The sequence below is a fragment of the Meriones unguiculatus genome, chromosome 18, assembly GCF_030254825.1.
Source record: "Meriones unguiculatus strain TT.TT164.6M chromosome 18, Bangor_MerUng_6.1, whole genome shotgun sequence".
In the NCBI taxonomy this organism is placed as follows: Eukaryota; Metazoa; Chordata; class Mammalia; order Rodentia; family Muridae; genus Meriones; species Meriones unguiculatus.
Genome location: NC_083365.1, coordinates 13,357,610 through 13,373,338, shown reverse-complemented (window position 1 = coordinate 13,373,338; position 15,729 = coordinate 13,357,610). Strand labels below are relative to the sequence as shown.

The 15,729-nt window shown below is 47.2% G+C and overlaps 1 protein-coding gene across 1 annotated transcript in view; it reads left to right on the top strand.

The window, feature by feature from the left end:
- The window catches only part of Mertk (MER proto-oncogene, tyrosine kinase), a 98,125-nt gene extending 85,099 nt beyond the window's left edge, over positions 1-13,026 (top strand). The window contains exons 16-19 of the mRNA XM_021641953.2: positions 143-252; positions 3,068-3,227; positions 4,512-4,648; positions 11,087-13,026. Of these exons, the coding sequence (XP_021497628.1) occupies positions 143-252; positions 3,068-3,227; positions 4,512-4,648; positions 11,087-11,600 (921 nt within the window). The 3' untranslated portion in view covers positions 11,601-13,026. The remainder of the gene's footprint in view (positions 1-142; positions 253-3,067; positions 3,228-4,511; positions 4,649-11,086) is intronic.
- The last annotated feature ends 2,703 nt before the right edge of the window (positions 13,027-15,729 follow it).

The window sequence follows — 15,729 nt, the reverse complement described above, 5'->3', positions numbered from 1 at the left end:
ATATGGTTTATGCACACACATATATGCAGGCGAGATGCTTATGCACATAAAATAAAAATAAATATAGCACTGTTCCCTCTTGGTGAGAGTAACTTGCCAGCTTTTCCTTCTAAAACATAATATCTTTTCCTGTCTCCTCAAGTACATCCCCCTGCAGACACTGCTGAAGTTCATGGTGGACATTGCCCAGGGAATGGAATATCTGAGCAACAAGAATTTTCTTCACCGGGATTTAGCAGCTCGAAACTGCATGTAAGAACCTGGGCCATCCTGGAGGGGTGGGGCCATTAGATGTCACAGGGTGGGAACTGACCTATTATTAGATTATGGAGGGCATTTAGCTTGGGGATGGAGCAGAGTGCCTTCCTTCGTATGGGATTTCTATTCCTCTGATTCCTTCCTGGGGTTTTCTATGTCTTTGCCTCCAAGAGTCTGGCTAGCATCCAAAGCACTCTCTTATGATTAGTCTGTTTTCTCCTTGTGAGTAGGCTAGGGGCACCAGCCCTGATCTTTGGGGTCTTTTGCCATCAGCTAGTGTTGGACCCACAATAGTATGTAAGTGAGCTAGTCATTATATAACTTGAAGGGCAATAATGAAAATCCTGAAGGCTGTTTCCCCAGGCCTTTGTTGATACACAAAGTTCTCTCTTCAAAGAGGGTAAGAAATATTATATTCTAGAGTCAAGTACAAGTGACAATGGCCTGAGAATACAGATCCAACTGCCTAAAATGTCATATTCCAAAATGGTAACTGTTTTCAGCTTTCTTTGTTTGTTTTAAGATTTATTTATTTTCTGGGTATAGTGGTGCATGCCTAAAATCCCAGCACTCTGTGAGTCTGAGGCCAGCCTGGTCTACAAAGTGAGTCCAGGACAGCCAAGGCTGCACAAGAAAACCCTACAAAAACAAACAAACAAAAATTTATTTTCTGTATTATATGCATGAGACCTGTATTATCTACATGTATACCTGCAGGCCAGAAGAGGGGATCAGATCCCAGTATAGATAGTTGTGAGCCACATTTGGTTGCTGGGAATTGAACCCAAGACCTCTGAAAGAGCAGACAGTGCTCTTACCCCCATGTTTTCAGGTTTTTATAGTACCATAGAAAAGAAAATCATAAATGGACACACTTTCAAATACATTGATCAAATTGCTAGGTACGCGGGTTGCAGCCATGTGGGCCTGAGGAAGCTTCTACTGTAGGCCTTGGCTGCTGCCTTATGACATTCTTGGCCTTGAGTGGTGGAAAGCTGTCTGCTAAGTGAACACATTCAGAGAGGTTTCATCTGCTAATCTGTGGACAGACACAGAGGTGAGCTGAGAAGGGCAGTTAAGTGAGCTGAAGATAACTTAAGATGTAAGTTAGACTCTGCCCCGTGACATTCCAACCTCTCCTCAATCACTGAACTTCTAACCAGATAATCAGCCTTCTAAAAGGTTCAATGGGAGGTGTAGTTTCTTTCCAGGAACTTGCATTTATATCTACCCATGTGATAACCCATGTGATAAAATTTGGTCCCTTAAATATGTAGAAGCTTTTCTGTCACATTGGATGACGGGTTATAAGAATTTACATATGAACTTTGAACTTGAATTTTCTCCAATTCTTTCCCTGCTTCAACAAAACCATTACCTGGTGTAAATCTTCCAACACCATAACTGTTCCTTGATTTTAGCTTCCCTGTTGTAGAAGGTCTGACAGTAGAGATAACCATTCTCTCTTCTCAACCATATCCACTTTCCCTTTTACTTCATTTTTCAAAGCCCCAAGAGATTTGGGGTTTGTTACTGCATTTTGACTATGGGTAGATAATTGTGAATTTTTTTTTCTTTTAACATTTTCTTTGTTTTTCCTACCATGTAAGAAGACCGCCTGTCTAGTCTGCCCTAAGCTGAGAACATGGGCCTTTTCAGTGTGAATACCTGCTCTCCTAACACTCAGGAGACAGAAGCAGGAGGATCCATAGTCCATAGTCATCCTCAGATGCAGAGCAAGTTCCAGGCCAACCTGAGCTACACAAGACCCTGTCTTTAAAGAAAAGGAAAAAAAGTTAATATCAGGCAAATAAGGATAGCTCAGTCACCTCCTTCCTCTCTCCTCCCTTCCCCTCTGTCTTCTTTCTCTTCCTTTTCTTTCTTCTTGTCTAGGACCTGTTTTACTAGCTTGGGCTATGACTGCAATTTATTTCCCTTTAACTTTCCAGTTCACCCCGCCAACAGCTGGCCACATTAGAAAGAAATCCTTCGGCATCATCTTTCAATGGGTGCTTCCCACCTCTCCCAGACTTCACCTCCTCTTATGCCTCACCCACAACCCCCCCACAAGGCCTTGGTTAGGCCACAAGGTCAATACTGCTTCCAGACACCAGGCAGGATGGCCACGGCAGGATGCAATCTAAGGAAGGACCAGGAGGAGCTGCTGATCCTTCCATTCCTGCTCTGACACATCTCTCTCCCCACAGTGCCCCTAGCCCCTGTGCCTGGGTGCCTTTGCTGGACCAGCCCCACAGAGGCTAGAGTCACGGGAAAACTGTGATGTCTAGTCCCTATTATTTTCTGTGTCTTTAACCTCAAAGCAGCTCCCTACCCCAAGCTCATGGCTCCATGTCTTCTTCTTTTTCCTTTTCCTTCTCCTCTTCCTCCTTTTCCTTCTTTCCTTTTTCCTCCTTCTCCCTTCACTTACCCTCCTTCCCCTTCCTTCCTTCCTCTTTCCGCCTTGCTCCTTCTCTTCCTGTCCTCCTCCTCCTGTGCAGGTGTCATGTGTCCCAGGCTGGCCTTGAATTTAAAAAGCAGCTGAGGGTGACCTTGAGCTTCTGCTCTTTCCGCCTCCACCTTGAAAGTGCTAAGATTAGAAGCATGCACCACTGTTCCCATTTATGCTGTGCTGGGGATCAAACCAAAGGCCTGGTGCATACTAGCCAAGCATTTTACCAACTGAGTCACATCTGCAACTTCCCCATATTCTTCAGTCACTTTCCGTGAGTTTTCAGCTGCCTCTGATCCACGCCTGGGGCAGAATGCTCTGTTCCTAAGGTTGCTGAGGACCACAATTCGCTCTTGGCAGGTTGCGGGATGACATGACTGTCTGCGTGGCAGACTTCGGCCTCTCTAAGAAGATTTACAGTGGTGATTATTACCGCCAAGGCCGCATTGCCAAAATGCCCGTGAAGTGGATCGCCATAGAGAGCCTGGCAGATCGGGTCTACACCAGCAAGAGTGACGTGGTGCGTGCACAGCCTTGCTTTGACAGGAATGGCCACACGCTGAGAGAAATGGCTGAGCCTGCTGATAAGCTGGGGGCTGCAAGCGTGCTCAGACCGTGCTTTGACTTCATTCATTTACTGACCCGCTTTCTTTTCATGGTGGGGTTGACCCTCGGACGACACACGTGCTATGAGGACACTAAGCTACCTTCGCAACCTCTTCTTCACGTTTAAGATTTCATTGTATTTTAATTATGTGTATAGGTATGTGTATCTGTATGTGGATATGTGCACCTATATGCAGGTGCTCTCGGAGGCCGGAGGCACCAGACTTCCTGGAGCCTGAGCCAGTCACAGGTGATTGTAAGCCAAAATGGATGCTGGGAACCAAACTTGGGTCCTCTGGAAGAGCAGAAAGTGCTCTTAATCACAGAGCCATCTCTCCAGCCCCTCTTACATGCATGAGTGTTTGGCCTACATGTGTATCTGTGCACCATGTGTGTGCCTAGTGCCGGTGGAGGCTGGAAGAGTGTCAGATCCCCTGGAAGAGATGATTGTGAGTCACTACGTGAGTGTTAAGATTTGAACCCAGCTCCTCTAGAAGAAATCAGTGGTCTTAATCACTGAGCCATCTCTCCAGCCCTCTCTGCTTTTTCTTTTTGAGGCCAGCTCTATATACATCGCCTAGAAAGCCTTGAACTCCCAGTCCTCCTGCTTCAGCCTCCCCAGTAGCTGGGATTACAAATGTGTGCCATTATACCTGGCTTTTTCTTCCTATAGAAACTCTAATTCAGGCAAGTAGTAGGTTGAGGTGAAGTGTTCAGATTTAGAAATCTATGGCTTGTGTATGACCTTCAGAGATTCACATTTCTTTGCTACAAATGAGTGACTTAACTGCCCATGACTAAGATATCCACATTAAGTTGAGTGAGTTCATTCAGCAGCCTTTGGAATCCATATGCTACATAGAAGTTGCTGTGTAATCATACCCTCATACAAGCATGGGGAAAATACTCCACAGCAAGAACAGAGAAGTACATTAAATAAGCAATGCTAATATGGGATGAGGCTCTGTCTGCCTTTAGCCAAGTCTCCCAGAACAGCTTTGATAAGAATGGGTAACTATGGGGCTTCAACCCCACGTGTTGCTGTCTGGAGAACAGTGGGCCTCAGACATAATTACCAGCTTTGTGCTTCATCATCAAGGCTTTAAGGAAATGACCTTTCCCCATGAAAAAGTCCATTCAGCCCTTGTGGAAAGACTTCTGTCCTGACTGTCCTAACTTCTTGTGGCTTTGTTCTCAGTGGGCTTTCGGCGTGACCATGTGGGAAATAGCGACACGGGGAATGACTCCCTATCCTGGAGTGCAGAACCACGAGATGTATGAGTACCTTCTCCATGGCCACAGGCTGAAGCAGCCCGAGGACTGCCTGGATGAGCTGTAAGTAGGCATTCCTGTGTCACCGGGCTTCCTGAGCAGGCAGCTACCCGACTGGGCAGCGGCCTGGCAAACACGGTCAGGCCTGGTGCAGACAGGGCTGGCTGTTAGCCCAGAGAGCCTGTGCAGAGAGTGCCACTCACAGAAGCCTCAGGCCAGCAGTCATTCCTGGCGCAGGTGGTGGTGTCTGCCCAGCTCCTGTGAAGCCTCCATGGCGCTTCATCAGTGGGCACAGCCACGACGAGCTCCCAGTGTGTGTCTTCAAGCAACAACATGAGCACCACTAGGAAGCAGACGCTGCCAGTAAAGAGGCTCATTGTATAGTATGTGAGGTACTCTTACTCACTTTGAACCTGGGAATCCTTTCTCTCTGTGGCTTTCCAGGCATACCGATCACCCTTACTGGGAAACTTAGGAATCCGCACTAGGGCCTCTGAGTGCAGTCTGGCTCTCAGAACTACTTGGGCAGTTTTCTGACAATGCAGTTGCCTATCCCTGTGGCTCGAGGGTGTGGTGCTGTTGGTACAAAGCGGGCTTAGATTAAAACTGTGTTTAAAAGCGTTCCCCGGAATACCGGTGCTTGGCCAGGTGGGAGCTCTCCCAGCTCTCCCCATGGAGCACATCCAATCAAGACAGCCCTCTCTGTCTTCAACGCCAAGCATCATAAAGAAGAGACCCAGGTCCTAGGGTTTGACAGGACAGGCCCTGTCCAATAATTAGCCACATATGTGTAGCCATGGGGGCTGGACTGACTTCTTTATTCTTCTCTATACTAGGAGACACATAATGTATGTTCCTCCTAGAACTCTGGTGCTTTGAGAAAATGACCACACTTTGTTACCTGAGTGGGGAAGGGCTTATTTCAGCTCACAGTTCAAGGCACTGTCCATCACGGCAGGGGAGTCAAGGCAACCGGAACTTGACACATCACATCCACAATACATAACAGAGAGTAACGAGTTTCTGTCGCCCTCCAGCCCCCTTTCGTATACAGCCCAGGGTCCCCTGCCTACATGTGTTAGTTACGGTACTATTGCTGTGAAGAGAGGCCACGGCCACAGCAACTCTTATAAAGAAAACATTTAATTGGATCTGGCTTATAGTTTCAGAGGTGTAGTCCATTATCATCAAGGAAGGCAGACATGGTGCTGGAGGAGAGCTGAGAGTTCTACCTCTTGATCCGCAGACAGCAGAAGGAGACTGTGTGCCACGCCAGGTGTAGCTTGTGCGTAGGAGACCTCAAAGCCCTCCCCCACAGTGACACACTTCCTCCAACAAGGCCACACCTCCTAACAGTGCCACTCCCCATGGGCCAACCACTCAAACATGAGTCTATGGGGGCCAGACCTATTCAAACCACCACACTAGGGAATGGTCCCACCCACAATTAAGATGAGTCATACCATATTAATCAAGGTAATCTCCCACAGCCATGCTCATAGGCCCATCTCCCAGATGATTATAGATTCTGTCAAGTTGATAATGGCAGCCATCACAGTGTATTTCCATGAGTGGGGCACACATGTATGTGTCTGAATATTGTCATGTGTGTTTGTGTATGCAGAGACTGGATATTGGAGAGCAACTGAGGCAGGGTCTCTTGCTGAACCTGGAGCTCATGGATTTGGCTTGTCTGGTTAGCTAGCTTATCCCTTAACATCTCTGTCTCCACATTCTGGTGGCTGGGAATATAGGCCAGCCACTCGAACTACCTGGCTTCTGTGTGCTGGGAATCCAAATTCTGGTCCTCATGCCTGTAGGCAAGCACTTTATCCATGTCATGCAATTGTCTTGAAGTTGTCATTTGTCAAAGTGCCGGCTTCAATGGTGATTTACATTTTCTTGCTGGTGAGTCTGTTCCAAGAACGTGGGATATTCTCATCATATTTGGCAAGAACATTATAAAAACATAGGCCTGAGCTAGGTGTGTCATGGAGCAGCATGTGGGATGCTGGTGTCAGTGAGTAATGCAAGACCCTCAGGCCCATCCCAAGCTCTGTCTCTGCTGCCTCATCCAACACATGGAGCCAGGTCACTTTGTCCATCTGTGGTTTAGGCGCTAAGCCAAGCACAGGAAGATTGTTTTGTTCCCGGCCGCAGCCTGCTTTGTGGTTGAAGATGTCTAATACCAAACAGAAACAAAGGCTGCAAACATCCTGAAAATGTCTTAACGTCCTGATTAAATTAGTTCTACGGTTTCACGGTGTTTGTTTGTTAGTGCGATGTTGGCTTCTGGAATTGAGGAAGCCTTGCTCTGTAGCCACATTGCCCAGGAAGTTTTGTTTTTCCTTTCTCAGCCATTCCCCCTACACCAGCAGAAACTGACCTTAGCAATGGTCAGTTTGGGTCTCAGCAACTTCCAAGCTGTGTCACGCTGTGGTTTTTATGTTTCACTTCGAACCAAAGCAAGAGACTGCTGAGCTGGTGTTGTCTGAGAACAAATTTAGGTGGCAGAGTCAGCTCTCTTCCTGTAGTGGTCACAGACAGGCTGTGGTCCCCATGTTCCTGGTGGCTGTATGTTCTGGGCTTGCAGATGTGATACGGTCCAGGCTGATAAAGAAGGCCTTTATTCCTGAGTCTCTACTCACATGGGTGCCTGCAAACCATACCCCAAAAGAAACCAACATACGCACATACACATTCACACACACGCACAAATGCACACAAACATGCACACATGCAGACATACACTCATACACATACACACAGAGAAACATATACATAGGCACACACACACTAACACATGCATACACATGCACACACACAGACACACACTCATTCACACACAGACACACATGCACACGCATTCACACACAGACATATACTCATACACACACAGAGAGACAGACACAGACACAGACATACACAAACACTCCTATACACAGACCTACATTCATATACAGACACATACACACACACACACACACACACACACACACACACACACAAATATTCTGAGCATGGCTAGGATGAATGCACTGCTGTGCGCAGCAGCTCTCTGGCTGCTTTAAGCTAACTGTCTGACATATAGCCATGTCAACTGGGGAATGTAGCTCAGTGGTAAGGGAACTCGCCTAACATGCATAAGGCCATATGTTCAGTCTACACCACTGTAAAACAAAGAGACAAGACAGTGAGGGAAGGATACAGACTGTCGATCCTGTTTCCTGCTGTCCAGGGTGCCTCAGCCAACCTCTGTGGGGCATTTCCCTAGCTGAGGCCTTCATGGCCCCCTGGCCCCCTCAGGACCTGCCAGCTGGCCCTGCCAGCTGTTTACAGTGACCCATGGCACGAGGATCCTCCTCTTATCCTCTGGTATGGCAGTCTGATTCCCTTCCAGGGCCCTGTCAGGCAGCCGGTGTTCTTTAGAATCCAGAATCCCACTCCTCATCGCACATGATAGTACACACTTTTAATCCCAGCAGAGGTAAGCTGATCTCTGTGAGTTTGAGATCAGCCTGATCTATGTAGTGAGTGTCAGGGTAGCCAGGGCTACATTTTAAGAGCCTGTCGAAAGAAAGAAAGAAAGAAAGAAAGAAAGAAAGAAGGGAGGGAGGGAGGGAGGGAGGGAGGGAGGGAGGGAGGGAGGGAGGGAGGGAGGGAGGGAGGGAGGAGAAAAGAAAGAAAAAAGAAGAAAAGAAAGGAAGGAAAGGAAAAGAAACCAAATCTTAGCGATTAAGAGCACTGGTTATTCTTCCGGGGGACCTGGGATCAATTCCCAGCAGCCACGTGGCAGCTACAGCAGCCTGTGAACCCTAGTTTCAGGGGACCCAACGCCCTCTTCTGGCTTCCCTGGGCAATGCACACACATAGTGCAGAGACACACATTCGGAAGAACACCAGTGTGCTACACATACAAAGTAAAAATAAATCTCCCAAAACAAACCAGAATTCCCACTGCCTTTCTCTCCCACTGCTGATACTGCCCGATCGCAGTTATACAGGGCTGCATTCTCATCAGGATGACATCATGACTGTAGCTCCGTGTACAGTGCAGAACCTTCATCTCCCTTCCCCTCCTTCATCGCTTAGACAGCAACCAACGTGATCCCCTCAAATACAATCAGAGCTGAGGTGTCTCTGTGGTGGAGAACTGGCCTAGCACGCACGGGCCCTGGTAACACCCTAAGTGCCCCACAGACAGATAATTATAGTTATAACCTGGACATGGATTGCTTCTGGACATCATCTTCCTGTGGTTTCCCAGCCCATTATCATGTCTTTCAAAGTTATATTTAAGATCGGCACGGTGAGGTGTGCCTGTGCAGAAAGGTCGAAAGTTTGAAGCCAGCCTGGGCTATAAATAGCAAGGCCCCCCCTCTCTCTCTTTCTCTCACACACACACAAACACACACACACACACACTATATGTTATGTATGTAATCTGTCATATAGTCTCACAAAGTATTAGATTGAGAGTAGGAACTCCTGAGGCTTAAATGAAACTCAGGGCCGTGAGGGAGGTGTCCGCGTGGAGTCCTGGGTTGAGGTTCCGCACCCCCTTTGTTTGGATCTGCATTTTCACATTCCAGAAGCAAGTGACAGCACTGGCAAAGGCTGAGAAAATAGATCAAAAAGAGGACCTGATGATGCCTGCCAGGATGGTATCCGTGTGCCGCGAGTTAGGGCTACCATGTACTAGAATTTGCCCGGGATCATAGACTGTGTGCAGATGTGACTACGGAAGTGCACATGTCTGTTCCTAGGAAAGCCTCTAAGTGATCAGCATGAATCAGATAATTTAGGTTCAACTCAGATTTCTTTTTTTAAAGATTTATTTAGGTGTGTATTGTATGTGTTTATTTTTTATCTGCACATACATCTGCACACCAAAACAGGGCATCAGATCCCATGGCACTACAGTAATAGATGGTCATGAGCTGCCATTTGGGTGCTAGAAATTGAACTCAGGACCCTTGGAAGGAAAGCTAGTGCTCTTAACCTCTGAGCCATCTGTCCAGGCCTCCAGTTCAGTTTTCTTATCTAGTGAAATTAATATCAATTTCCTAAAGCAGGGAAGGATCAAAATGAGATGCTGGCATAACGCCTTCTCAGCCCAGCAATTTCCAGTTGTCATTTCCTTCCCATGCCCCTCTGCTGTAATCCTTAACAATACCAGACATTGGGGATGAAGTTTCCCAGAAAAGAGGTGCATCCCTCTGCAGAACTCAACAGAAGTGTCTGGAGGAGTTCTTGTGTGATGGGCTTGCCCAACCCTAACCTCATTCCTCTGCACCCCCTGCTACCAATGAGCCCAGAACACCTGCTATGATGAACAAAGCACAGTGAGAGAGCTGCTGGGAAGATTAGAAAGGGGTGATATACACTGCGTATCATTCAGTTACCCGTCGTGTGCCACTCCAGCTCCGGGCATTCTAACTTAGTCCAGTGGGTCCAACTAAACGCTCTTGGTAACAACTCAGTTTAAGGGTATAGACAAAGGGCTAGCAAACTTGTTTGGCAAATGTCTTAATTACTTTTCTCCTGCTGTACAGAGACTGATGGCCAAGGCAAGTTAAAAAGAAAGCATAGTTTCAGTGATGAGTCCATGACCACCCACAAGCATGAGTCAAAGAAAGAAAGACTGGAAAGGGTGTGGGCTTTGAAATTTTAAAGCTCATCCCCAATGGCACCTCCTCTATCAAGGCCACACCTCCTAGTCCCTCCCAAACAGTTTCACCATCTGCAGACTAAGCATTCAAATAAAAGAGCCTATGGGAGGCCACTCTTCTTCAAATCACCACAGTAAAGTACCAAACAGTAAACAATTTTGCCTTTGAGGGCCACTCAATGCTGCAATTGTAGCAAAAGCCATCACAGACAGCAAATAGACATAGCTATATTCTAATAAACCTTTTTTTTTACAGAGTAGATGATTGCTTTGATTGCTAAGCGTATATAAGAAATGGATGTTAAAGCCTCTTATTTTCAAAAGTAGATATAATTGCCAGATGCATCTTCTATTTTTAGAAACAGAATTTATTTTTTGACAAGGGACTGAGAAGATGACTCAGTAGGTAAGAGTCCTCGTTGCACAAGCACGACCGCCTGAATTCAATCCCCAGCACCCACGCAAAGAGCTTGGCGTGGCTGTGAGGGACAGGGACACGCGCGCCCCTGGGCTCACCGGCCAGCCAGTATAGCCAAAACAGCAAACCCCTGGTTCAGCAAGACCCTGCCTCAAAGGAATAAAGTAGGGAGGGACAGAACAGTCCGACAGATGCCCCTCCAGCCGCTGTGCACACACACACAAGAGCATATTACCACACACACACACACACACACACACACACACACACACACGACATTTTACACCTGAGTAATCATTAGACCATTCCTCCTCCACCAAAACTCACTTAAACATTAGTTGAGGCAGAAGGGGAGGTTACACTGAGACTCTGGGTCTGTGCCGGGTAACGCTCACTTGTCTGTCGTCATCAGGTATGACATCATGTACTCCTGCTGGAGTGCGGATCCCCTGGACCGACCCACCTTCTCAGTGTTGAGGCTGCAGCTGGAAAAGCTCTCGGAGAGTCTGCCCGATGCTCAGGACAAAGACTCCATCATCTACATCAATACACAGTTGCTGGAGGGCAGCGAGGGCCTGGCGGATGGGCCACCACTCTCCAGGCTAGACATGAACATCGATCCTGACTCCATCATCGCCTCTTGCACTCCCGGCGCTGCCATCAGTGTGGTCACGGCTGAAGTCCACGAGAACAACCTTCATGAGGAAAGATACATCTTGAATGGGGGCAATGAGGACTGGGAAGGTGCGGCCTCCGCTCCTTCTGTAACAGCCACACCCGGAAAGGATGGCGTTTTACCGGAGGACAAACCCACCAAAAATGGCATCTCCTGGTCTCACCGCAGTACGCTACCCTTGGGGAGCCCGTCAGCGGATGAACTTTTGTTTGCAGACGACTCCTCAGAAGACTCTGAAGTCCTGATGTGAGAGCCACGCAAACACTGCTTCGTGGGATCCGGTTGCCTTCACTAATGCTGTGACGAAACTTCATGACCAACGCAACCTATAAAAGAAAGTGCGTGATTAGGGGTACAGTTTCGGATGGTTAGATTCCGTGACTGTAGAAGGAAGGCACGTGGCAGGAGCGACTGAGTGGCAAGCAGGAGACAGAGAGCACTCTGGGAAATGGCTTCAGCCTTTTGAAACCTCAAAGCGGGCTCCCGGTGACAAACCTCCTTCAACAAGGCCAGACCTCCTCATCCTTCCCGAACAGTCCCACCAACTGAAGACCAAGCATTCAAATGTCTGAGCTTACGGGGGCCGTTGTCCCTCAAGCCACCACGCTGGTTATACCTGATGTTCTGTTTTTTGTTTTCCTTGCCAAGCAAAGGCCTGACAGCACCAGGTAAATGCTGTGGGGTCGGTTTTCACCGTGAATACATAATAAGCAGGGTCTGGAGAGATGGCTTTTTATAGAGATTTAGTCTCTAGGGTTGTCAGCAGCTAAATCAGGTGGCTTACAACCACCTGTAGCTCCAGTTCCAGGGGATCTGATGCTCTCCTCTGGCCTCTCAGGGCACCTGCACACCGCCATATAAATAAAGATAAATCCGAAGATAAGTAAGCAGAGAGCGAGGCTGTGGGTGTGGCTCAGCGGCTGACTGTGTGTTTAACCGGGGGACTGCCCTGCCTTCCGCCCCAAGACCCCAAACAGTGCAAAATGGAAACACAGAGGGGAAATAGCAAAGTCCATGGCTCATAAGCCCTAGGACCTGAGTTTGAGCCCCAGAACCTACATTACAAAAAATTGGATGTGGTGGCACACACGTGTAACCTCAGTGCTGGGGAAATGGTCTCAGATGGACTTCTGAGGCCCACTGGCCAGTCGGCCTAGGTGAGTTCCAGGCCAAGTGAGATCCTGTCTCAAAGAAAAAGGGTGGACAGCACCGGAAGGAGTGGTACTTGTCGCTGTCCTCTGCACTACACACACACACACACACACACACACACACACACACACGAACATGCACACACAAGAAAAATATAAATAAAATACGTAATATATTTATTTAAAGAGAGAATATATATGTATATGTGGAGAGAGACGAGGATACTATTTTTAATAAAAAATGACTTATTTCACTGACCTCGAAGATCTTAAAATATATCCCTCAGTGTTAACATTTGTATAGAATCAATGTCGCTTTTTTTAAAGTTGTTTTCTTTTCCACAGTATTAAGTATAAAGGTGTTTATGAAATGAAATGCTAGATTTGGCTTTGCTATTTAGCTTTATGAGAAGGCTGGTATGCCTCCATGTGTTGTGCGTCTGATAAAAATGTTTTACTTGATGCTCAAGGTTTTATAACTGATTGTCTGATATGATGTCCTAATAAAATGCGAATGAGGAAGGATGTGTTTGGCATGCTTCAGGTTTGGAAAGACCTTTGCAAAGGTATCAGAGGCTTAACAGCTGGTCCTTGCCATAGTTTCTCTGCCCATTCTTAGCACTGGTTTTGAGAGAAATGGGAAAACCATCTCAGGGGTCCGTAGATGAATGGCCAGCGAGATGGCTCAGCTGGTAAAGGAACTTGCTATCAAGCCCAGTGACCTGAGTTTGACCCCCAGGACTGACATGGTGGACAGAGGGAACCAATAAAGATGTCCCCTGACCTCCACATGTCCTCTGACACCCATACACACTAAATAAGTTAGTAAACAAGTAAATTTAAGTAGAGTTCAAAATAAAAATAGTAAAAGATTCAAGATCATGCTCTGAAAAGAATTCAAATAAAGTGTGAAAGACTTTGACAGGTGAGTCATGTTTCTCTGTATTGGGAGCTGACACTCAGGAGGTGGGCAGGGCAGACCCGGGGCACGGGCTACAGAGTTCTGCCATCCCAGTTCCTGGCTCAGCCGCCACCTTTACTGTGTGTCCTTATACCGTGGGTACCAGTGTCATCACCATGTCTAGACCAGGAAACCATTGCTCGGAAAGACTGAGTAACCTGCTTATGGCCCCTGTCTAGACACTGCGAGAGCCAGAATTCAGAACATTTGAGTAAGCACGTGGTTTAGGGTTTGTGCTAGTAAGTTTCACATTACAACAAAACTCTAGAGGGAAAGAAGGAAAGAAAGAAAGAAAGAAAGAAAGAAAGAAAGAAAGAAAGAAAGAAAGAAAGAAAGAAAGAAAGAAAGAAAGAAAGAAGAAAGAAGGAAGGAAGGAAGGAAGGAAGGAAAGAAAGAAAGAAAGAAAGAAAGAAAGAAAGAAAGAAAGAAAGAAAGAAAGAAAAAAAGAAAGAAAGAAAGAAAGAGAAAAGGTTAATTTAACATACAATTTGTTTGGAGATTGCAGTCCTAGATAGGGCAGCTCCTTGGCCCCGCCTTTGGTGAGAATGGCAGGTGGCAAACGTCAACGAAACATATGCTAGTATGCGCACCACCAGCCAGGAAGCAGAGGAGACAGGCCGGGGTCCCACAGTCACCTTTGAGAGTACTCTTTCAGAGACTGAAGGACCTCCACAAGATCCCACCTCCCACGTGTTCCATTACTCCCCAATAGCTTCATCCTGGGGGACAATCGTCCAAAGCATAGTTCTACTCCAAAGCCTCTAGATATCTACTTAATAAGTACACTGATAGCAATCACTGTGCCAGGCATGGCACGCTTCACTTCATGGTAAGTAACTAACCCTACAGGTGTAACTAACTCTACAGGTGGGAAGACAGGCTGGCTGACTGAGGGCAGTAAACTGATGCCATCTGTGCTCCAGGAGACTGGGCAGATCCAGGGCCTTTGGCATCATCAGAACTGTTTGCATCAAATCTGAGGGTGGGCTCACCCAGGCTCAGGTGGGCCTTAGGGATCAGAGTACACAGGGCTCAAGGCTCAGTCTCCCATCGCCAAGCTCTGGCCTCAGCTGCCAGTCCAGGATCCCCATCTCCAGGGGGGCTCCTCTGTCCCTGTGCAAAAGTTCTGAAGAAATTAGATGAATCTGCATCCTCATCAAATGCTAGCATCGCACTTTATCAGTGAAAGGAAAAACAGACCATCATAGCCTATAAAGATGCTGTGCTACCGAGGAGAGGTGGCTCAGCAGTCAAGAGCACTGGCTGCTCTTGCCTAGGACCCGGGTTTGCTTCCCAGCACTCGCGTGGAAGCTCACAACTGTCTGTAACTCCAGTTCCGATGCTGTCTAATGGAGAGTGGGCACCAGGCATGGACATAGCACACATGCAGACAGGCAGGCAAAACCACTCATAGAGAGATGGCTCAGAGGTTAAAAGCACTGGCTGTCCCTCCAAAGGTCCTGAGTTCAATTCCCAGCAACCCCATGGTGGCTCACAATCATCTATGATGAGATCTGGTGCCTGCTTCTGGACTGCAGGCACACATGCAGGCAGAACACTGTATAAGTAATAAATAAAAATCTTTAAAATGCATAAATATTTAAAAACTAAGGGACAGGAGAGACGGCTCAGTAGTTAAGAGAGCTTGCTGCTCTTGCAGGAGACCTGAGTTCAATTCTCATCACCCACATCAGGTGTTCCACAGCTGCCTGTGCCTGTAATTCCAGTTCTAGGGGATCAAACTCACTGGCCTCCAGTAGCATCTGTGTGCATGTACACACACACACACACACACACACACACATTGTTAAAGAATCTGACAAAGCCTAGAGAGCTGTGTCAGTGACTGAGAACACCGGCTGCTCTTGCACAGGACCTGAGGTCATTTTCCAGCATCCACATGGCTGGTCACAGCCAGCAGCATCAAAGCTCTCTGCAGTTTAAACATGAACTCAAAGAATGAAAAGAAGAAACTGTTTTAGCACTCAGCCCTAATCTCTAGGTGTTGGTGGAGGAGGTTTTGGGCCCCACCCAAAACCTCTCAGTTTGTATAGGTTTTTAGCTATAATCTTGTCATCTCTCTCTGCAGGTGGCTTTTAGGGACTCCCCACTCCTAAGTTACATTTCCCGAGCAATTAAGTGAGCTTTGTAGAATCTGTAGTTCTGTAGTTCTATAGTTGCAGCAGCAGTTACATTTCTGGGGCCAGCAAGATGGCTCAGCATTAAGAGCACCGTTGCTCTTGCAGAGGACTTGAGTTGGATTCCCT